Source organism: Protomyctophum parallelum (genome assembly GCF_964188405.1).
Source record: "Protomyctophum parallelum genome assembly, chromosome: 14".
In the NCBI taxonomy this organism is placed as follows: Eukaryota; Metazoa; Chordata; class Actinopteri; order Myctophiformes; family Myctophidae; genus Protomyctophum; species Protomyctophum parallelum.
The window spans coordinates 19,096,496-19,121,111 of NC_139709.1; the positions used below are offsets into that span (position 1 = coordinate 19,096,496).

The 24,616-nt window shown below is 41.6% G+C and overlaps 2 protein-coding genes across 2 annotated transcripts in view; one reads left to right on the forward strand and one right to left on the reverse strand.

Moving 5' to 3' along the window:
• Positions 1–4,250: 4,250 nt before the first annotated feature.
• Positions 4,251–11,235, reverse strand: LOC310871017 (uncharacterized protein). The gene is made up of 5 exons (XM_083782449.1): positions 10,370–11,235; positions 8,759–8,854; positions 8,190–8,295; positions 7,780–7,872; positions 4,251–6,956 (listed from the first exon to the last, which is right to left on the reverse strand). The coding sequence occupies exons 1-4, from the start codon at positions 10,956–10,958 to the stop codon at positions 7,815–7,817; spliced, it is 849 nt and encodes a 282-aa protein (XP_083638575.1). The 5' UTR covers positions 10,959–11,235; the 3' UTR covers positions 4,251–6,956; positions 7,780–7,814.
• A 744-nt stretch (positions 11,236–11,979) lies between these two features.
• The window catches only part of tep1 (telomerase-associated protein 1), a 49,511-nt gene continuing 36,874 nt past the window's right edge, over positions 11,980–24,616 (forward strand). Inside the window, exons 1-17 of the mRNA XM_083781263.1 lie at positions 11,980–12,101; positions 13,614–14,152; positions 14,542–14,730; positions 16,115–16,264; positions 16,470–16,634; positions 16,851–16,988; positions 17,477–17,548; positions 18,486–18,607; positions 18,969–19,126; positions 19,540–19,649; positions 20,931–21,009; positions 21,384–21,576; positions 21,916–22,150; positions 22,591–22,734; positions 22,882–22,965; positions 23,375–23,493; positions 24,419–24,478. Coding sequence (XP_083637389.1) covers positions 13,616–14,152; positions 14,542–14,730; positions 16,115–16,264; positions 16,470–16,634; positions 16,851–16,988; positions 17,477–17,548; positions 18,486–18,607; positions 18,969–19,126; positions 19,540–19,649; positions 20,931–21,009; positions 21,384–21,576; positions 21,916–22,150; positions 22,591–22,734; positions 22,882–22,965; positions 23,375–23,493; positions 24,419–24,478 — 2,555 coding nt within the window. The 5' untranslated portion in view covers positions 11,980–12,101; positions 13,614–13,615. The remainder of the gene's footprint in view (positions 12,102–13,613; positions 14,153–14,541; positions 14,731–16,114; positions 16,265–16,469; positions 16,635–16,850; positions 16,989–17,476; positions 17,549–18,485; positions 18,608–18,968; positions 19,127–19,539; positions 19,650–20,930; positions 21,010–21,383; positions 21,577–21,915; positions 22,151–22,590; positions 22,735–22,881; positions 22,966–23,374; positions 23,494–24,418; positions 24,479–24,616) is intronic.

Below are 24,616 nucleotides of genomic sequence, written 5' to 3' on the forward strand. Positions count from 1 at the left end.
ATAAACCATGTCCATGTGGATACAGAGGGTAGTGTTGAGGTGCTCTTCAACCACATCAACAGCTGACACTTAACCATAAGAAACTGACAAGAGTGGAGGAGAGAGTGAGAAAAATACTTACTGTAATCGTATCGTATCAGATATAACACTTATGTGATTGCTCGAATTCAGTTCACAACAGCAATACAACAAATTTTAACCTGTATCAAGAATCAGGCGTAAGGGTGGCTTGGTCGGTTGTTTTGCTGTGATGAAACGCACTGAGCATGATCATCCACCAAGGATGAAGTTGATGAACCAATGGAACCATTGATTTCCCAGTTTCTCTCTGGTCTAGTAATGCTGCAGTCTGTTGCTGAGTGAGAGGGAGAAGGGAGATATGGAATTATTGTTAGCCGGTGACAATGAAGAGATGAGGGCCAGCCACATATTGCTATAGTACAGTTTATAGTAGTGTTTTGCAATAGTCATGTACATTGTACAAGTGTATTTAGTGACGAAGTTAGTCCATAGTCCAGTTAGTCCTATGTACCAAATGTATCCATTGATTGGATATTATTTAGTCTAGGCTCTTAAACTCAAGTGTCTGGTAAACGACTAAACGTAATGCTTCAGCAGTTGTAGTCGGTAGATGAAATAAGAGAGGGTGATGTAAGACATCACTTGGTTGACACACTATGCAAATAGGATCAACTGGTTCCTTTTTTCTCAACCACATGCTTGTGACGGGATATAGTTTTATTATGTCAAACCTCACACTATTGATTGTTTGGGAATTTCCGATAGTCGACCGACGGGTCAAGAGTTCAGTGATGGTTGTATGATTAGAGTAGAATTCTGCACACATTGTATCTACATTTATTGCACAATTTTTTTTTAGTAAAGTAGTGAGGCTCACAAGAGTCACAACACGTCCTATGACAATGCATTGTGAGCTTGTAGATCTGCTATTCTCTCAAGGATTCGTAAGTATTACGTTTATAAGTATTTTTTGTTCTTTTGAAAATGTACACCTAAGGGTTTGGTCTGGTCTGTCTGTGTGTTTTAGTAAAAGTGAAAAGTATTTTACTTAATAACTATATTGGATTTATTTGAAACACAGGTCCTCTTTTACCCATTTCCTGAAAAGGAACGGTTTGGTTTCACCGGTATCGTTCCCACAGTGATGACAAATGGAGGTGGTGCTGTGAAAGGAAGCTACAGTATATGGTTTCCCATCGTATAAAACATATGCCACCACCTGCAGGCATAAAGCCTGACCGGTGCTCAACAAAGTATAAATGCGGCTTAATACTCACAATTAATATAACTAGAAAATTCGCAATAAAAAAAAATCGCAGAGTGTGGTTGCCGCAGTGGCTTACATATGCCCCTCCCACTAATATTGACAGCCAATTACAATGTCGCGTCACCCCTGTGATCATGCGTAAGTAATTCGGAGGGGATTTAACCCCCAAAATTCATGTTTTTGCGACAAACGGTTACATTTCTCGCATTTGCGGCACCCCCTTTGGATGAAAATGGAATTGCTTTTAGAACTTGGTTGATTGAACCACCCCGGACATCTGATTCAAATTTGGGATGGATTGGACATTCCGTTCGTGATTTGCGGCATTTTATGTAAAATGGGCCCCTCCCACTAAATTCGGACGACGATTGTGGCCGAACGATACGCACTATCAAGATTCCGCCGTTCGAGTTTTCATCGAAAAGGTCCAGAGATCACGTGTACAGATATTTGTGAGATTTGGACAAAATATTTAGGAGGAAAAGCAAAAAGTGTGTTTTGGACAAAATTCAAAATGGCGGAAAATATATCATGGCGGAAATGGGCGTGGCCTATATGGGGAGATGCGTCATGACCCAAGGAATCCAGGGAAAAAATAATTTTGCCACCATGAGGCCGACCGATAAAATTATAAACTTATAGGTTAAATAATTTTAGTGATAAGTATGAATTTATCCTCCAAGTTTTGTAACTATAGTGCCTACAGTCTCCGAGGAAAAAATACTTGAGTGTGAATTTTTGCATTTTCCCATTCATGTCAATGGGAAATTTTAATTCACTAATACATTCATATCAATTAAACTATACAACATTTCTCTTAGCAAAACACAAGCACACGATCTTTCCGGTCAATTTGACATAATGGCTCAAGTGCGTACAGTCAAAACTGTGGGACAAGTAGTGCGCCAAACTTTGTCTTACTCCAGTAAAATACGGAAAGTGTTAGTTACTAGAGTCAACCACACTAATGAGGGGAGGCCTGGGTGGGCACTGGGCAATGATGTAGAGGTTCAATCTTAACTTCAGCCATGTTCTGGCTAGCCTTTCAGCAAGGCACTACTCTTATCAGTATGTGTCATCTGCAAGTCATTGGCTGCCGTTCTGAATGGGTGACTTGACTTCTACAAATATTGTCATTATGGCATACAGAGAACCACAATGCTGGAAAAGAAACAGCCTGGCCTAATTTGTTAACATGCAGACAGCTCACTGCCCGTTTACAGTAAGCCTGTGTGAGCTCCCAAACGGGAAATAGGTTTTGTTTTGAGAAATAACTGAAGTTTAGTTGTCGGGATATTTGTCACTGTACATAATTACATATGAAGGAAAAAGTCCTTATGCACACCTATGAGGGACAGGTGCGTTGGATAATGAACTGGAAGAGTAGGAAAAAACTGGAATCCCAGTCTTCGCTTACAGAATTTTATTTAAGCAGCAACGTTTCGGTCGGTCAGCATATTTTGGACATGTATCATCACTACATTTGCACATAAGGTGAAATTATATTAATCCTTTGAAATACCATGACCTGGGGAGCAATTAGGGCTTAAGTGTGTTGCTCAGGAACATCTCGCAAGAGTCGTCGGACTTGGCGAGCTGGGGGCCAAATGAGGACCTTCCGATCCCCAGATGGCCGCTCTCGCTTCCTCGCTCAGCTGTTCCACCTCTGGTTAAACCACCTTGTCTCAAATGCCTTTTTAAAGGTATATTCAGTGATTTCACTTAATTCAAATATCACTTATTTTTTTGTTTTGTTGTGATAATCCTCCCTACTATAGAGTGTGCTGGCCATATAAGGAGTTCCTCCCTGTCTCCAGTTAACCCCTGGGGGTCAAAAAACCTTAGGTTTCGTTTTTGACTCTCTATCCTGATTGGACGAAAGGCTGGGTCCCACAGCCAAAAACGAAACCTAAGGTTTTTTGAGTGAAATCACTGAATATACCTTTAAGGCCTAGAGGCCTTAAAAGATGCTGCATCTCAAGGAGTTTATCCTCTAGTTAAATGTAATAAATAGAACATACATGACTGCACAAGAACACGTCAGATCTGCTTGACTAGGAATATAGCAAATAAAACTTAGAAATTTGTACTGCAGTGTAGCTTTATGTTAATTGACAGGCTCTGTAGCAGCTTTTTAACCGGAAACATAACACACACACACGACTGACAAGAACAGTATTAACAGGTCAGAATGATTGCATTTTAGGAATAACACACTTGAAGAATGCGGGCCAATGTGACTTTGTAGGGTCAACCTGATGAGAGCACAGTACATGTAAGCCAGCTGGAGGGGTGAGAGGGGACTGACAGTAACAAGTCAGGACTGGTGGAGGGGGTTTGAGGGTCAAACTGGATCATACTGTGTACAGTAATGCTTTTCTTTTGCGTTTAGTAAAAGGATGACATTTTAAAGGCGAGTATGGATTCAATTAATACACAGTTGGTGTGCTGAGATAAGGTCAGGACATAGTCATCTATCTCCACCCTAATGTATTCATTTAACCACTCAAGCCCAATTTTAGTGAAAATGGCTGATCTTCAAGCTCACAACTTGTATCAGTATTTTAATTACATACTGTACCTGAAAGTGGGACACTCACAGGTTTAAAGTGGTGAAATGGTTTTACTTGTAATGACAAAATACCATGCCTATTTTGAAATGTCTGGTATTAAAGTTGCATTGTGCAATATTTGGTGGGGGTCCCTTTTGATAAACAAGATGGATGACTATAACAAGCCTTATTGTTATAAAGTCTTTCTTATGGTGTGTGGCACAATTAGCTGCTTGACAAGCTCAACATGACACATTGAGGTTGTAAATCTGCAATTTGACAATGTTCAAATATAATGGCATGCCTCAGGATGCCAGGTTGAAGGTAGAGTAACATAAGTACTTGACCTTGAAACCGGATATTCAGGTTAGTGGCTCATTGCACAGAATACAAACAATGACTTACACAAAGACAGGTCTCACACATATATTTATTGTAAAAAATACATATAAAAACAACTTTTGAGACATACAAAATATTGGAGCTTAGAAACAGTATATTGACCAAACAAAGACCAAGCCATTTTTTTGAATTGCATTACAATATTTACAATTTAATAAATAAAACTCAAACTTTTGTTTCTATAACCAGAGTTAAAAGGCAGATTGTCCATATCGGGATTCATATACCACTGTGGTGACCCTTTAAAAAACTAAAACACATTCTCATCTAATCAATCAATCAATACATCGATGTATCCATGATCTCAAAGCACAGGGCAGAGGAAAGATTTTAAACCAAGGATGGAGGACTTGGAGGAGAATTGTACAAAATAATCATCCTTGGTTGTATAGGAACTGGTTTACACAGAGTGTCTTAGCATTGGTAAAAATTGAGGTATTGCACCACACAGCTTATGGGGAAGGTAAAAAGAAAACATTTGGGAGGGTGTTCAGATTGTCTCTTATTTTCACCGACAACCCAACCGCGCTTATAGTCCCTCGCATTTTCACCCACTCAAAGTTAATATGCGTTATCACCACAACAAAATGGAACATCTAGTTAAATGTTTCTCTTATTCTGCTCTCCAACACATAGCTCTCAATGCACAGACATACTTTTGGCATTGTTCTTTTCTCAATACAAAAAGGGGGGAAACATGCACAAGGTTGCCAACTCGTGGCAGGACATAGCACCTCAAATTGCAGAACAAGGGACGAAAAAGCTGGGGTGGACAGAGCTGAACGTTGTGCTGATCCAGATTGTTTGTTTTAGGATAGAAAATGGATCATGCAGAACAGACATGCCCTTTTAAGTTCAGGCAGCAAAAGCAATAAATCCATGTTTTGTTGTCTACAGTCTACACTGTTCTGTGCCAATCTTGCACCAAAAGAACTCACACCAGTCAGGCTCCACTCGTCACTATTCAGCCACAGAATTAGGCTAGTATCTCAACTCACCCCATCACTAAAGAAAGACAACAAATACCAGCTTGCACATGAATCCCTTCACCTGGTAAAGGCAATCAACACACACACAAAAGGCAAGGGTAGCCATTTAACACCTTAAGCAATAATTAAAATCAATAATTGGTAAGATACAATGTCTATGAATCCTCAAGAGGGAAGAAGGAGGAAGTTAACACTATTATTTAGCCGTCAGCGCTGCGTTCCATAGCCTCCAGTATCGGGGGAGGCATCTGCCACATGGTACAAACATGCCCCCAAAATATGCCTCCCTCGACTAGTCTGTCCATATATTTCTCCACTCTGCCATTCAACAAACCAGATGGCCCACAGTACCACTTGGCGTCTGGTTAAAATAAATCTGGACTTAGTCCCCGAAGGAAGTGAAGGGGAGTAATGCCTGATTTTATTCTTGGTTGTGTGCCGTTGTCGCACAGACAATAGCTTATCTACAAGCTCGCCTTGATCTTGCAGATCATTTTCAGTGGGTGACTTCGGTATAGATCACCCTTACAGAGTGACAAACCACATTACTTCAGCAAAGTAGAATGAGAGCAGTGGGCACCATGTAATGGACCACTGCTGTATAGCGGTGCATTACCAAAATTGCAGTTTGTTTGATTAAAAACTAGCATTAAAAAAAGAGCCCTCTTGACCAGCAGACCTCTGGGCACTGTACTGTAAACACACACACATCATCAGGACAGTTTTGTCCTCACTCGTCATTACATATGAACACACACACACACACACACACACACACACACACACAGTTTCTTGAATACAGTCGACATCAGGACATCATACACAACTTTATCTGAGACCTTATTTGAAAAGAATCTGCCTTGAGGGAGAACAAAGTGCTCAAAACGGTGCCAACACTAGTACTGCTACGGCCTTCTGAAATACCTAAAACAACCACCAACCAAGTAGCAGCAAGTTCAGCACTAACCACCTACTGGGAAACTGACCTATTCAGCAAACAATCAATCAATTCACCCCCCAAACTTCCCCTGAAATGTATACAGGTAACGACAGGAAAAAAATTAAATCCCACCTAATCTACAGCAGCCCCCGCTCACAGAATTACAACCCCTCAACCTCCAGCTAGTTGAAAAGAACAAAGCAATGCGATATTTGTATTATGTGGTAACTGTTTGCTCTTTTGGTTTCCAGTCTCTGGATTAACCAAGGAACGAAACATTCAATGTAACATAATAAAAAGTAGGCCAATTAGCAATACTTTCTTTTGCAACATTGGCAGAGAAGAAATGACCTATACTGTTTGTTAAGAATACAAAAGTGGAGCCACAGTCAATTTGCTGCTTTCCTCCTCGAGGTCCAGAGGTCTTTCTAAGAGGGTTTTCCATCATCTTCAATTGAAAATAATTCTTTGACTTTTTTTTCTCGTATCCAGCAGATTCAGAGTATAGTCCTTGAAGGAGTAAGGGAGGGGACCAGTTCCATCACTTGTCCGAACCAAGACTGAGGGAACAGCTGGTTTCATTGTTGCCATTTGGCTTTAAAATGGTCCACACCAAGTACAAATGGGAGTGGTCCATGTGGAAAAGATCATTTGGTGCTTCCTCTTAGGACTCTCTCTCTCCACCACATGATTGTAGAAAGTTTTCATCTTGGGGCTGGGGGAGGGTTTTACTTCTAAATCAAATATGCTTTTTATTCTGCAGAATTGGGATTCGGTGTGGTCTCCTGTAGGGATGCAAAAAAAAAAGGAGAAGCCATCTGTTAGACACATGGATTTGTTTTCTTATCTGTCTTTTGGGGTAAAACTTGGACTGAGAGATATGTCGTGCTTCTTTTCACAGTATGTTTACTGTACTGTCCCAATACAATGACGTGATGGTATGATGTGTGAATCTAAACTGATTGAGCATTTCTAATGCTAGTCTAGTATGTGACCATTTTAACCACTTAAGCATCATAATGCTTAATGTTGCACGCCACGGAACCATGTGGTATTGCAAGGGTTTATTTAAAGCGGTCAGCTCATGTGAGAGGCAGTTTCAGGTGGATCACAGAAGGGGCCGTTACCAAGCTACTACTATCGAGGGGAGTGGAAAACAAATCTATGTACTGTATTAAAAAATTGTATGTATTAATTTGTTCAGAATGTAGAACCCCTGTCGTCTGAACATCTGTATACCCCAAGTTCACATCTCACATCTACAAGCTCGCATCCATTCCTGATGCACTGTGAGCTTGTAGGTCGGCTATTTTCTATAGTATACATACAGTATAGGTTTAAAGTTAAAGTGCTCTATTGTCCTTAGTTGCTTCTTTTCCTAGACCTGGTTGCTTATTTTTCGCAAAACTGCAACTCAGCCGACACACACACACACACACACACACACACACACACACACACACACACACACACACACACACACACACACACACACACACACACACACACACACACACACACACACACACACACACACACACACACACACACACACACACACACACACACACACACACACACACACACACACACACACACACACCCTACCTGAGTGGGGTTGTTCAATACATGTGGCATGCACATCAATCAAAGGGATGTTCAGGGCAGCAGGGCTTCACCTTTGACCAGGAGTCAATGCAACTGGAGGAGCGGGAGATATTGACAGAGCAGTGCAAGAAAAGGAGAAGTAGTATGTAAAACAGTATGGCCACAGCCTCTAGAATACAGAGAGAATTCTGTTGGAAGAATATTATACGGTAACGATATTTCATAACTCCAAAGATTGTAGGAAGAATGTTGTCGGTGCAACAACCATGTGTAGAATAGATGTGTAGATGCTGACCATGAACACATATTTTGGAACTAATTATCGTAGAACATACAAGTTACCACTTTTTATTTCATCACTGGGCAAATAAGTAAGCTAAACATAAACTCAACAAAGTGGACTTGTTTACCTCTTATGGTAGACGCAGAGGCAAGCCAACCGAGCAATGGTCTCTCCTTGCACCAGATCCTCCAAACAGATAGAGCACTCCCCGCTGTCTTTACTGAGCACATCCGCTATGAGCATGAACACACACACAGTCACACACACACACAATGCTAAAATACACACAATATATGGGATGATATGATAGACTGGTGGGTCGAAAGTGTTTATAAACCTGCCTCTAAATATTACCCATGGTGTCATTGTGGTTCAAATTCACCCTCCCCTGTGTCGACTACAGGTGTCCAGTTCCATAGCAGCTGTGCTTTTAGTTTCTAGCTCCAATGTCAAAGTTTTAAAAAGACACGTTTACAATCAAAAGTTTTAATAGAACATTAACCACAACCTTATACAATAGTACTCAATCGTGTGACGAATAGTAAAATAAATAAAAAACTTAAAAAAAACACTTGAGCTTGTTGATCTACTTTCTTTTTGTGACACATTCAAAACAAATCACTGAACAAAGGAGGTAGTCAGGAGGGGATAATACAGGGACTAAAAGCAGTGTCTTGACTCTTCAATATAACTCACTATTGTATGGTAAAGGTGGAGATGTGAGGCAGCTCAACAGGTGATCCTCAATCCTGCCCCCCGGAAAAGGCTTGGTGCAGAAAGGACAGCGGATATCTGCATGAGAAAGGGAGACAAAGCCTTTGTTCAGAATGCAGGCAAATCCAATGTTTCTCACACCTGATCTTTCAGATTGACTGTCTGTCCACAGTCCACACTAGTATTTGCAAGTGATTAGATCAGATTTGCGTATTCAGACGTCATCCACTGATCTGATCATTGGTTGCTGTGGTAACAATATAAACGAGTCAACGACACATGAGTGAGTAATGGGGCAAGTACAGACCCCTGGGGGACCATAGTCATCAAATTATATGTAAGTGATTAAGCCCTTTTTTTTAAGTTAAAAAAATAGCCGATCTACAAGTTCACATTCACGGTGAGCTCATAGACCTGCTATTTTTGAGGGGTCCTATATTCAGTTATAGTGTAGATTTTCGTCCTACACAAACATTAAATTCCCATTGACAATGAATGGAGAATTTACGTCATATGTAGATGAGCAAATCAGCCAGTTTTGTATGATAAGAGAGCCCCTCACTTTTTATTGAACTATACATGTTATAATATTTATATTATCAACTATAATGACATGGCCAAAATAGGAAGTTCCCAGCTGTCCTACTCAGGGATATCTGAGGCCATGGACATTAGTCTATGCCTGGTCTGGTAACGAGAGAAATTGTGTCCCACATTACCCTCCAGTCTTTATGAGTGAGTGGGCAGTGGGCACGTGAAGCCTTTGACCCATTTCACTACACTTGCTAGAGGGCTGCCCTGGCTGAGAGTCAGCCTATTGTTATGGTTTGGATGGGTGGTGGAATCTTGTGGTGGTGTTACATTAGTCCCAGGCTCCAGCCATGTGTATTTGATAGATTGAACAATGCAAATCAATTTAAATACTATTCCTCTGAAATGAAATGTTTCTATGCACAGACAAGTAGACGTGAGGTTGCATCAAGTTGAGAAAACTACCCACAGCAATGGCATGATGAAATTATTACCAACACAGCCCCTGTGACTCGAAAACCAGCTAGGCACCTCCTATAGTTTTACGCTAGAAGTCCAGAGCAGACCACCATGTACAATAGAATCCTCAGATGGTTTAAATCGTCATGTAAGCACGAGAGAAGAGATAATCTGCTCAGGAATGTAAAGAATAATCCATTTTAATTTCGCGATGGCCAGGCTGAGGGTCACGTTGCTGCTTCTCATGACATGTATATACATTACTACTTTTAAAAGCATCTGCCTGCCATTGTTTGTTGTGTTCCTCTAAAATGTAATTGTTACTTCTGCAATAATACATCCTACTCACTACCAATTTACCAAGCAGAGTGGAAAGAAAAGGACAGCTGTGTGATTGTGAATCATCCTCACGCGTCCTTGAAACTAATGTTCAGAACATAATACTGCTGTTGTGTGATCATGATCATTATAATAACTTAAACACCACTGATTGAGTTATCATTATAACAACGACGTAATACACAATACTACTGAATTTAGCACCGGTTTTTTTAGGTTCCGGGAGCTATGCTGCTGAACTGTGCGATCATTATAACAACTTACTGCCATGTCTGTTGTTGACGCGGTACAGGCCGATCCAAGCCTCCGACACCGGCCGCTGGTGTGCGCCCCGCACCCGGGCGGATCTGGCGCCCACGTTGCGCCCAGACGAGTGCCGATTCCCCGGCAGTCGCTCAGAAAAGGTGCGATGGGGCACACGGCCTCCCGTCTCCTCTCCGGATGGGTGTTCCACGTTGACACTACCGTGAGCCTCCGGGCTGGGGCTGATGCTGCCGCCACCGTCCTCGTCCGCCGCAGGCTTGTCCTCCCCGGTGGAGGAGCTGTCGCCGCTGCCGGCCGGTGTTGACGCCGCCGCTTGGCCGATGCCGGAGGGGAGGCTGATGCGGTCGGCGGGGCTTCCGTCGGCGCTCGCCTGATGCCCTGGCATCATGTCCGAGTCGCTGCCTTCCTCGGATCGGCTCTGGTTGGCCTCCGTGTCCTCGAAGCTCCCCGAGAAGTCCACCATGAGACTGGTGGGCCGGGCGCAGCGGGGCCGCCGGTACGAATCCCGCTTGGTTGTGCCACTGCCATCCTTTCCGAACGCCGGGGGGACCGCCGGGTCTTCTTGCAGGCGACTCGCTCTCGTCCCCATCTTTGACCAGCTAGGAGGCTAACAGAGCTAACAGCTAAACGCAGCAGCTGGCTAGCCGAGCTGCTTCCTCAACAAGGAGAACAAACTAAGTCACCAAAAGCAGCCTGCTGCTAACCACACACCCACCGCCAATACAGACCCACTCTGATACCAACAAGTAGGTGTTTTGTGATAGTGGTCGATTGGTATAATGATGATCAACGACCCCGTTCCAGCTTCAATTCGTCCTTTCTCGGCACATTTTTCTTTCTTAAAACGTTCGTTGCTGCAGCGGAAATGGAGCGTGTTCGTTTCCTCCTTTTGCACAATTATGAGAGTCATTACGGTAGCGCCTATCAATCTAATTGTATAAAAAATAGAAGCGCTACAGGAATCAGTCAATGGCTCTTATAGATGGGTGTTCTTTGGTGATACAGGTAGGATTATAGACAAAAAAAGTAAGTTTTTCTCCAAAGTAGTACTGCTTAATTCCCAGAAGGGGATAATAAAAAGATTCCTATCGAATTATGTGTGTGTCCTCTGCGATTTATATAATTTTGTATTTGGGTTTTGTGTTTTGAATGGATCAAAGGAATCAAGTTCAAGCTCATGACCAGTCTGGGTCAAAAGCGGATACGGAAACTGTGTGTGTGTGTGTGTGTGTGTGTGTGTGTGTGTGTGTGTGTGTGTGTGTGTGTGTGTGTGTGTGTGTGTGTGTGTGTGTGTGTGTGTGTGTGTGTGTGTGTGTGTGTGTGTGTGTGTGTGTGTGTGTGTGTGTGTGTGTGTGTGTGTGTGTGTGTGTGTGTGTGTGTGTGTGTGTGTGTGTGTGTGTGTACGCGCGCGCGTTAGAGAAAGTGCAACGTACCGGATATACAGTAGCCGGCCCCGACCCGGATCACACAAATTAATTTGGAATAGAAACCAGGCTTTTTACCAACAGGCATAAATAGCTTGTGAACGCGACGGTAGACTTTACGGTAAAAATGTACACAATAATAAAACCGGCCAATCAACGGCCGGAAGGAATGGACACGGAAACATACTGGAAGCTGGCAAGACTGTATTATTCATAGACTAGTGACAGTAACAGGAATAGCCACTATTACACACTACACAGTGACAGTAAGTAACTCGTCTGTCCACAGAGGGGATATTTGCGTTACGGTAAGTTTGTACGTCTTTTATTAATAACTGAAATGACTGAATACTGTAGTAGCCACGGTCCACGCCTATGCACTGGACTCTGACTCATTGTAAATCAAGACAGAACTGCCAGGTAACACTGTTCTCATAGCACCAGTGGCGGAAGAAGAAGAAGTTGGCTCACATTTTCTCTTTCACTATATTTAATATTTAAGCAAAAGCCCTATGTCCAATTTGCATTTGTATAAAAGTACAAAAGTATGGGCTTCAAAATATACCTACTAAATTAAATGTACCAAACGTTAAAGTAAATCATCAGTAATGCATATTTATTCATTACTTTAATGTTGCAGCAGCTGGTGAAGGTTGGGCAACTGCTGCATAGGCTAGGCTTAAGCTAATAATACATCTGCAAAGCTAGTAAAGACTGTGAAATAATTAAGTAAAAATGTACTCAAGTAAAAGTACCTCAAAATTGTAATTGAGTACAGTACCCGAATTTGACTTACGTTTTTAATCTTATTTAATACATTTAGCTAGAAACTTTAAAACATTCAGTACATTTAGGAATGGTGTGATGGCGTTATTGATGTATTTTGTACATTTTGAGATATTACATTTCAATCACAAAGAAATCCCAGTATTTTAGCATAATCCTTTTTATAAAATTAACACATTTTTATAAACTCTTGTCCTACACCCACTTTTTATATTTTTTACAGTACAGACAGATTTTATAGGCCTGCCCCATAAAGTACGTATTTATACTTTTCGAGTTATGTTTGAACACCATGTTCCACCACACCCCATGCACCTGCCACTTTTCAAAGTCAGAATGTTTTTCATATGCAAATCAACCTCAGACTCACATTGCACTGAAATGGCAGTGTGCTCAATACCTTCCACAGGTTAGCGGGCAGCTTTTAACCATTTCCAACTTGGCATCCCTATTTTGGGCATGTCATTAAAGGCAAAAATCTTGTGATGTGCTGTGAGCTTGTAGCTCTGCAATTTTCACGATTCGTATTACGATGAAATATATATCATGTGGTTAACACATGATATATATTAACACAACCACTGTTGGTAGTGGTTAACACTACCAACATTCAGTATACAGTAGATGTACAGTAGTATCATGTAGAAATTATCAATAGGGTATTCAACCTCAAGTTTATTTTTGACTGGTAAGATGTGAATTATTCATAATTTTGCATCTGTCATTTTGTTCAGTGTAGTCACACTCACGGATCACGATATCTATATAACTTGTGTACTTTGTCCCCTTTTTATTGCTGCTTTTCTACTTACGTCATATAATGGCAAACTATGGCAACATAACATATCAAAGCTGCTGCACCATGTACAAATAGGTGGCATGCTGTTGAGCAACTTAACTTATCTGTTAATTGTAGCCTATACACTACAGTACTACACACTACTGCAGAGTTTTTGTGTTTATCTAGGACTTAATAGAACTCGACTCCACCTTGCTGACGGTCTTTGTCTTTCTTTTGGTTTCTCTCTCAACAGAAATGAAAGCGCTGACTTTGCGAAAGGCGGATTTGGTCCATGCGGACCAGCAGGCTACATCGGGGAGAGGCCTGTTCTCCAACTACATTCCACAAAGCCTGGAGAACAAGCTTCTGGTCCAGGCCTCCTCCCTGATGGCCCAAACCAACACAGAGCTCTCATCCATTCCATCTGACTCCTTCTCATGCCCATCTCTCCAGCCCTCTGGCCTGTCCTCCACCACCTCCACCCTCCTTCTCTCCACTTCCTCCTCTTCATACACTCCCTCTTTCAGCTCTCTCCTTCTCAGCACAGAGAACACGTTCCTAAATAGAGAACCTCTCCTGCTGTCATCTTTGCTCACGGTACGTTCTGTCCCGCATGGCTCTTGGCTATCTTCGTCCCTGGATACCTCCTCGAGTGGTTCCCTGCTCGGGCGCTTCTCTCACGTTCGTCCTTCATCCCTCTGTCCTGGTGGAGAAGAGAAGCCGGACGGGCGAGATGGCAGACGAGACGAGGTATCTGAAGAGACTCAGTCCTATAGTGAGGAGACAAGTGAGGTACATGAAACCATCTGTCGCCTTAATAAATAGCTTTTTTCTCTTCTCAATCAAATCATTGAGATTAAAGGTCTTTACACACCAGGGGCTTGATGAATACATACAACAATACAAAATTAGCTGTCAAATATTTGTAATTGTTATACTTGTAATATAATTGATGCCTCATTCAAATTGACCTCTTGCCAAATAACGAACACTTGTGTGAAGTGAGGGGTACCTTTTATCACCCGCCACATGACGTCACGGGGGCATGCTTAAAGCAAACATTAAAAGTCCATAGACTTGGTTGCCAGCCTGTCACACTATGTCATGTCTGAAAGCAGGCGTTGGAGGGGTTAACTGACACCCATTGATTGTGTTTGCTGTGCTGTTTTCTGGGTCAACAGCTCTCTGAAGAAGACGGCATGGAGGAGCAAGAGATGGAGGTGGATGCTAACAGCAGCACAGAGTTCTCTGTGCTGCAGATGGAGCTAGGTGCTCCTGACCATGATGAGACTATAGCAGTCAGACAGGAGGAGTTTGAAGAAATAGACAGAGGAAAAGAGGAGAATGAAGCAGAACTGAAGGTTAAAAAGGTGTGTGGTGTGGGTGGTATTTATTCCTTTAGGGCACTTAATGGAACAAATCAATTTAATTAATCGATTATCAAATAATTGATTTAAATAACGAATATAATACACACAACACACAGATATTAAGACATCTATGTTGTCTCTGTCACTAAATTCAGTGACATGACGTGCATTAGAGCTGAAAGAGTTAATTGGACTTAGCAATTTAGTCAAATATAAAAAGTAATCAATATATAATAATAATAATAATAATTAGACCCCGACCGATGCCATATTTTTGGGTCCGATGCCGATTTTGGAGAGACCTACACCACCGATGCAGATACGATGCCGATGTTTTGGACCGATGTTTAGTAATCAATTAAAATAATTGAAAGAAATTTTAAAAAACGTCTAAACTTCAAAATACGTTTTTTTTATTCAAGTTAGCAATAGAATACATTGAATACATTTAAATAAAATATTTTGGCACATAAGGCATTTTTTTCAAAATGAAATGCACCCCTATATATGCCCTCCTATATTCAGCTATTAGTGTAGATTTCCGTCCTACAAAAAGTCATTGACAATTTTATGTCATAGTGTCTGAGCAAATAGACATGTTACATCATAATCACCATTACATCACCTAATCAACATGAGTTAGACTTTAATATATTAGCGCCCCTCACTTCACAAATAATAGAGCAGTCATACTATTAATATTGTTTGTTGTGGCTGAAATAAACAAGGCTGAAATACACAGCATATCTCTGAATAGCAAATAATGTACAAATACCTTTTATACATTTAAATTCAATTAAGGGATTTTTGTGGTTTGTCAAAAGTGATATACTTCTCCAATAAGCGGTGCAGAACCGAAAAAGTTATATACTTCTCCAGTACAGCGGTGCAGGACCGAGAGAGTGATATGTGCAGGATGGACTGTAGTAAACATTAAATACTTTCCCCCCTCCTGTATTCCCCCTCCTGTTAAATAACACCGATGTCGGGCATCGGCTCCCAAAATGACCGATACATTGGTGCGACCGACGGATCGGTCGGGCTCTAATAATAATAACAACAGCAATAATATATCGTCTCTGTCTGGTGGAAACCTCATACCGGTATGTCCAAAACTGTTACTTTTCAGGATTCTAATTAAAAAATAGCAGATCTACAAGCTCAAAACGCATTGCTTCACGCAGCATTTCGGGCTTGTGGATCTGCTACTTTGGATGCTTTTGTGTGATGCTGTAGTATGGTCAAATAGGTCGTTTTCATTTTAAAAACACAAAAAGTAAAAATATGGGTTTCTGCCCGACAGGAACGATATCTGCATAGTAAACTTGCATATCTCAAAAAAATGTCCTTCCTCTGAACATGCCTCTGTTCCTCTGCCCTTCAGTATGGCTTACTGGACGAGGTGTGCTGTTCTCTGGTCAATAAGAGCACGGCTCCAGGCCAGACAGGCTGGGATGAAGAGGACAGTGTGTGGACCAGGATCACAAACCTTTCTAAGGGCATCTCTGAAACCGACCCACAGTTTCTCCTCAAGGTGTGTGTGTGTGTGTGTGTGTGTGTGTGTGTGTGTGTGTGTGTGTGTGTGTGTGTGTGTGTGTGTGTGTGTGTGTGTGTGTGTGTGTGTGTGTGTGTGTGTGTGTGTGGGGGGGGGGGGGTTGGTTATGCAGTATCTGTGAATTACAGTAAGCCGTAGATGTTGTACCATTTACTGTATCTGTTCTTCACCTTTTTCCCTCCAGGTGGCAGTGTACACCAGACAGGAGCTGAACATTCGCATTACAGCGAACTTCCTATTGACTCTGGCCGCCAATCAGTCCGCCACCAAACCACATTTCCGCAGGTACTTCTGTGCAGCCATACAGCTGCCTTCTGATTGGCTGGAGGTAGCCAGACTCTACAGCACGGTGAGTCTCAGCCACAATGCTTTATGTAGCCTATTTATCAGTATTTGAAACTGTTGGGATTTATACATGTTTAGTGTTAGGGTTTGTACATCGGGTTATCGCAATCATCCTGAGGACAAATCTATTTCTGATCTGATTAGTACTGATAAGTCAAGTTGCTGGCAAACCCTGTAATGTGTGCATGATGTGTCTCTGTAAATCTACCTCTTTCTGCAGTGTTTCAATAAGAATCTACCAACCTGTCTGAAGAAGGCCATGGCTGACAAGTTCAAGCAATTCACTGAGTACCAGCTAGCCAAATACAACACGCGCAAACATCGCTGCAAACACAACAGCAAAAGGCCCAAAGGCAAGGTACTGAATACACTGTGTGTGTGTGTGTGTCAGGGTTGTGTCGGGGTAAGAATGGTGGTCCCTTATTGGCTTTTGGACTAAAGGATTTAGAACAGCAGTTGTAATAGACAGTAGTTAGTAGCAGTACTTGCACGCTCTGCTTGTGCACAAGTAGGCCTACTTGTGTGCATTTCTAGTTTCTTCAGTGGTTGGCCTGTGACGTCAGTCATCTATGACATCATACATGATGTATGATGTATGATTCCATATTTGGGATTTTGGGAAAGGTCTCAGTCAGGTCAGGTTGTAGAAAAAAAAGTAGAAAATACATAAAAAGGTTAGTGGAGGTACTTCTGAGGTCTACTGGTAGTGTGCAGAAGATATTTAGTGCTTTGCGTAATTAGCGGCAGACAGTCTTCTAGACAGCTCACCACTGAGGGGCCACGCTGTAAAAAAGTTGTTTCTTTTACTGCTGCACTCTCCATCATCCCACACATCCCGCACTCCAGGTACCAACCAATGCACAACTGAAAAAGTGGGCAGCCATCCTCAGATCAGACGAAAAACTTCTGAAGGAACATGTGAGTCCATTCTCCATTTTTTTATGTTTTCTTTTGTGGCTTTTGCCTTTATTTTATATTTTGTATGGAGGGACAGACAGTAGGCTGACAGGAAATGGGGAGAGAGATGGGGGGGGAAGGCATGCAGTAAAGGCCGTCGGAATCGGGAGTCGAACCCGCGGCACACTGCCAGACTGGATTACCAGCCAAGGTGCCTAGACCGCTGAGCCATGGCCCAGGCCTAGTATTGATTTTTTTTTTTTTTATTTGTTCAGCTGCAGCCATGTTTACATTTCAGTGTACTAGAATCTGGGCTGATTATAGTTACTTATTTTTCACAATCTGATAATCCTCATTACATGTAGTCAGTTACTAGTAGTACCAACCCTGAAGGACTATAATGAATCAATTATGCATGATTGACTACTGGATAATATAGTGAGCTCATCAGCAAGATTAAAAACTCTTCCGAGTTGCACCACAACTACTCCTTCAAAATGACTTCTTAATAATACTCTTTATGAAACCACTTTTAGAGCTCTGTTGAAATGCCACCTGATATAAAACCTTTTTTGTTTTGTTTTCAAGATCATTCAAATCTTTTTGATTAGGAGAAGAAACAGAATTACTAGACAAACTGAGGCATGCTGCTCTTCTACACTAGCCAGGCATCGTCACATTGTTAGCAACAAGATGATGATGATACATGTGTGCACCACTTCTGAATTGTCATTGTGAACAATTTACTCTCAGTCACACTGCACTCCCTACTGGGGAAACATGGACATAGCACTCTTTTGTTTTCACATAGCAAACTTTTACAATAGATTGTGATTTATTTACAGTGCAATGCATGATGGTATATAGTTTGTGGTTGTACCCTACTTTTCACAATGATTTTCATGCCGAGTTGTCTGGGAGATTTATGTAGCTCAATTTTGTGTGTGCGTGTGTGTAGTTGAAGAATGGCAGACCAGTGGTGGTGGATAAGAAACAAAGTGAGTTCAGTTTAAAGAAAATGATCCAGAAGCTCCACATTAAGGAACCAACTCACCATGTCATGGCCATACTAGGAAGGAAGTAAGACACACACACACACACACACACACACACACACACACACTAAACCTCACCACTAAATGGTGGACCTGTACGCACGCACGCACGCTCGCACACACACACACACACACACACACACACACACACACACACACACACACACACACACACACACACACACATACAGTACATAACATACATCAAATCTGCACCAACTACAGTGCCAATTATATGCACCATATGGACTTTACAACATGATGGAGATGAAAGTTCAAACGCCGTTACTGGGCCCTGTCTTGTTTTAAGTTGATTGCAATTTTCAGTCTCAACTGTGTGTGTGTGTGTGTGTGTGGCTGCGTGCATGTGTGTACGTGTGATCCAGGTATCCTGCTACAATGCAGGCATTCACCCGCAGTGGGCTGAGTGGGGTGTGGGACAGGCTGAAGGCTGGACAGCGTATCAAGCTCAAGCAGCCAGAGACATGGGAACGCTTGCTCAGTCAGCAGGGCAACAAGGCCTGCACCTGGGAAAAGCTCATCGGTCTGCATACACACACACACACGTCACACATAGACGCACGCACTCACCCACACACACACACACCAGAGGCGTATCTACAATTAGGTGAGGACAGGCTGTCCAAATCCATTTCTACCTGGCCAAAATCCATACACTGAGGACAAAAAACAAGCCTGAGAACTATTAGTTGACAGCGGATTGGCCGCGACCCTCAATCACCCTTTCGAATGCAAATGCATGCCTTTCAGTCTTTGTATCCTACTGTCTGGCAGGTATATCTCTGAAAACCTTTAGTGCTACTGATTGTGCGTGGGGGGACGACAACTAACACATCTTGCCTGCCCAAAATGTAATTCCTGGAAACGCTACTGACACACACACACACACACACACACACACACACACGCTAAACCTATGTCCATGTCTTTGTTTAGATAACAAGTCTCTTCCGTTCATGGCGATGCTGAGGAATCTGAGGAACATGATAACTCATAGCATCAGTGAGAAACACCACCAGAGAATCCTCAGCAGACTGACCAATAAGGTGACATCATCAGTCCCACATAAACAAATTCCACAAATGTAGCACATCCAAAAATGTAATAAATGGTGGACAGAGCTAGTACTCACATTTATTTTTATTGGCACACACCAAATTCTATTCTATTCTATTCTTTTAAGTATTCTGGATTTAGGTTTAGCACTCACCTCATTAACCAATGAAAAAACAACAACATTTTGTTCCCCCTGCAATAGCAGATCTGCATGTTCACAACGCATCACAAGCTTGTAGACCGGTAATTTCTAAAGACATTTTGCAAGAAGGTGGGCTAGAGCCAGATGTTAACGCTATTTAGTGGTCCTTGACATGGCAATCTAGTGGGGACCACTGCTGAAACTGGTGCACATGTTATTCTTTCTAATGTCTGGGGACCCCTGAAACTGGTGCACATGTTATTACTTGCGCAAGCAGAGCACGCAAGTACTAGTTTCGCCCAGGACGATATTCGATGCGTATGCACCGTCCCAGCATATGACGTCGGGGTATAACTGGTATAACTAGCTCTCAATGATGACGTAATAAAGATGTGGATTAAAGGACCCAATGCCAGAGTGTAATTGGTTTTCGATGGTGACGTAATGACGATATGTTTTAGTGTCGGGAGGATTAAAGGTAATGCTCCTATGTATACATGTATGTAATCTGGCACCACTGCCGTATCAGGCACAAGTAGTCATTACGTGATCGAATATGCTGTATATACGCATCAAAAGTAACCACAGTATACCGCTAATCAACTTACAAATTACACGTACATATACACAGAGGCATTTAGTATTAATATCACTATAGTCCAAGATTAAGTAAATTTAAAGCAATTGACAATTTAAAATAAATAATTAAATAATTTTACTGTATACGTGATAACATATTTTATTTCAGTTTATATACCTTTTTTTTCATGGATATCGATGATTTATGTTTCTTTGAGAAACTAAAAAGGGATCCAGAATAATTCTAAATCGATAAAACTGTATTTCTTTTATAGATAGAAACTAAAGTAGGCAGCAAATAGCTAAACCTAATAATTCAACATTTCAAACGTTCCTTCACAGAGAAGCTGTGGTTTGACACTTTGTAGCGGTCGACAGTACGTAGGCCATTTATGGTCATTTATGGCCTACTAGTGTGCAACAAGCAAGTAGGCACTCGACAGAGTGCAGTTCTAGTTCTTTCTAATGTCTGGTGACCCCTGCTGAAACTGGTGCACATGTTAATTCATGGAGTCTTCCATAAATGACGGTTGCTGTTCCTTGATTACAGAAAGCTGTTGTCCAGAGCAGACAGTTCCCCTTCAGATTCCTAGCTGCTTACAAGGTCCTCATGGAGATGAACTGCATGGGTGAGTAACACGCACAGTCTTTTACAAACTTTAATCAAAATTCAAAACCAACATTTTGAAACATTTTTGCGGGCATGATACTTCAGGCGTGTGTGTGTGTGTGTGTGTGTGTGTGTGTGTGTGTGTGTGTGTGTGTGTGTGTGTGTGTGTGTGTGTGTGTGTGTGTGTGTGTGTGTGTGTACAATTCACGCGTACGTACGCGTGAATTGTTAACACACAAACACATCAGAACATTCGGACATTCACATATATTTACATATTTCTTTACACAATGCATCCCAACAAATCTAGTTTGAATAGTATGTATGAATTGTGTGTGATTATTCTATTACTTCTAATGAGACGCAATTCATACCCCCACCAAATGGTTGCAGCCCGTGCAACAGAGAAAGAGGTCCCCAGCAGCATAGAAGTTCTGAAAAGTGTCCTGAAGAAGATTCCTAAGAGCAGCCGCTTCAGGTCTCTGGATTGGCAATCAGCCGGGAGGAAGAGGATGAGGCAGGCCCTTGGGGTGCCCTTCGTCTGTCGACTGTACAATTTGAGGAAGGCCCAGCTTCAGAAAGCCGTGTATGTATGAATTGTTGTGATTATTACTTAGTGGGAGTAGCAGTAGCAGGCCTCAAATGCAATGCTGAAGAAAAATGGTAACAGTAATAATTTAAAGGAAAGGGTTAAAACATCGGTTTAAAGCTCCCAAAACAATTGTATTAATGACCTTATAGATCTTCATCAGTCATCATTTTCCTGATGAAGACCTATAGGTGGAATGGTTTGCCATTAATAAAATAGTTTGCAGATGTTTTAAGCTTTTTAGAAGACATTTTTTAAATGGGCCTTAGCCGGTCTTAATGGATTAAACTGTGTTCAAACTCTTCACCTCTTGACTCCTCACCTCTCTCTATCCAGTCAGAGAAACTACAGCGTGGCTCTGCTGGCTCGCTACCGCCAGGCTCTGGAGACCGCGGTTCAGATCTCCTGTCGGTACAACGTGCCGCCTCTCCCTGGACGCACCGTCATCTGGCTCTCCTCTGGCATCAGGGACGACGAGACCTGGAGCAAGAAGCAGGACTTCTGCCTACCTCCTGGTCCCGAGAGTGACAACGCAGAGGAGGCAGACGATGACGATGAACTCACTCCTTCTGTGAGGACCTAGGTTTTTCCCCCCCACCCTCCTTTTTGATAATTGATTAACAGGGAACGCTCATGCAAAAAAGCTTTTCATTGTTGACTGTATTGATTTGTACTGAAATGAGGAATAGGAAGATTGTACAAGCTCTGAAATACAGTATGACAATTTGAATGTCAGAGACTGAGAACGGCGGTACGTTTAAAAAATAAACCTTTAACATAGAGGGATTGAAAACCCAACACCCAGTTGCCGTGATGCTTCCCGAAACAGGAAAGGATTAGACATAATTTACTTGCGTTCATAACTAATTTAATAAAGTTAGCTACAAAGTCTAAATCAGGCATGAACCACTGGCTCTGACACGCTTGACATGCCCTTTGTATGCCATTTCATATAATGTATTGATTGTATTGAATTGTAGTGCTGTTTCCATTGGCTATCAATCCTCCCAGAGTCTGGAAGTGGCTGTGTTGCTGTCCCTGATGATTGGCTGCAGTGCTGAGGATGCCAGGTTGTTTGTGTATGACTGGAACCAATGTAAGGAGATCAAGCTACAGTCCGACATCCTATTGGATAATGTGAGGGACGTGGTCAAGGTAAGGGCATTGTTTTATTTACTTTATAATACACACACACACAGACACATTGAATTATGTACTACACAAGCATCCTCCAAATGGCATTTTTCTTGCACAAATATGGTGGTATAACTGTGCAATGTACCTTTATTTCTTTACTCCCAGGACATAACAGGCTTCAGACAGTCCAATTCCTCAGATCAAAATTGTGGTTCTTTCTTCTCCAGAGAGTTCACAAAGCAAAACAAGGTTTGTGCTTGTATACTTTGTAGCCTAAACTCAGTCTGGTGTAATGCATAGAACATTTCAACTGACTTAATGTTGTTTAAAGTTGCAGTATTATTATTATGCCCTATTTAATAGGGCCTATTATATACTTTTTATTATTGGCAATAGCCGATGTACAAGTTCGCAACACGTTGCGATGTGACACATTGTGTGCTTGTAGATCAGCTATTTTGGAGAAATTGTGAAAGAGTTCGACAAATGGTCTGACAGGGTTAATTATTTGTGGCTAATTTAAAATGTGGTACTGTGGAAGGTTTGGGTGAAATCTCAGTAACCTTTATTGTTGTCTTGTGAAATCACTTAATGTTTACACATGTTTACACATATTTACAGTAAATTCTTTTGAGCCCATGAATTTATTCTCCCCCAGGTTGACACCATCATTATAGTGGGCGACGACAACAACATTAACAATGAGCTGGAATGGAGCATCAAGAACTACAGGAAGGACATAAACGACAAGGTCCTGGTTGTGAAAATTCTCAGGACGTAAGAAGAAAAAAACCCCTACTTATTTACCGGATTTACCAGAGAAACTGATCATGGATCATAATGTTTGCTCGAGAATAGGGATGCTAGGGTTTGTGTTCATGTGGTTAACCCATTCTGACCTGAGATCAGATTCATACGAGGTTTCCGCCGGACACACACTGGTCTGATGAACCCATTCTGACCTGAGATCAGATTCTAAAAATGTCAGTCGTTCTTCGATTTTTCAAAAAATAGCAGACCTACAAGCTCGTATCGCGCCACTCGGTGGCGCGATATGAGCTTGTAGATCTGCTATTTTTCAATAGCTAAAGCATAACATGATGCCAACACCAAAATGGGTGCCCGGTCAGAATGGGTTAAGATAAAGTCATGTCATCTTACTGAAGGTAACTTACACAAAAACTGACAATCAAGCACATATTCACAAACCTTACTTACTAGGCATACAGTAGAAAATATGTCTACAGTGAATTCCCTGCTGTATAGTATGGTGTGTACTGTAAATATGGCACACAGCCTCCCAACCATAGGGAGCAAATGGACTGGCATTTTATCAGTTACAGACAATGAGGAATTAAGACAATATTCAAACGAACCCAACTTGTTTTCAATTAAAGACACGATGAGAAATGCAATAGATATTTTGGCTACTATTTTCTACTGTTAATATATTTATTTTTTCAACTTTTATTTGACAAACTGTGTCAGGGTGGAATGTTATATCAAACCGTCCACTATAAAGATGTGAGATCACTTCCTATTATAAATTAACCTTAGCTTTTTTGTATGGAACCAATGAAACAAATATGCAGCAGTGAAGAAAGTCAGTCCATGTTGAGAGGAATTATTAGGAGTGTGAACCCTTTCTTATGGATGTGAATCGTGAGAAGTTTTAATTCTTTGTTTTCCCAATCTTGACCAGATGCATGGACAAAGACCCAAATTGTGTGGTGCTTTCAGGCTTCAGTGAGCAAGTCCTCAGGTAAAATGTCACCTGTTCAACTCTCATTCACACAAAATGTCCTGTACACACTGTCACTGGGAACAGTATTATCTTATGAATCTTTGTTCACATTAGTTGTTCTATACTTTAAAAATAAATCAAAAACACCTTATTATA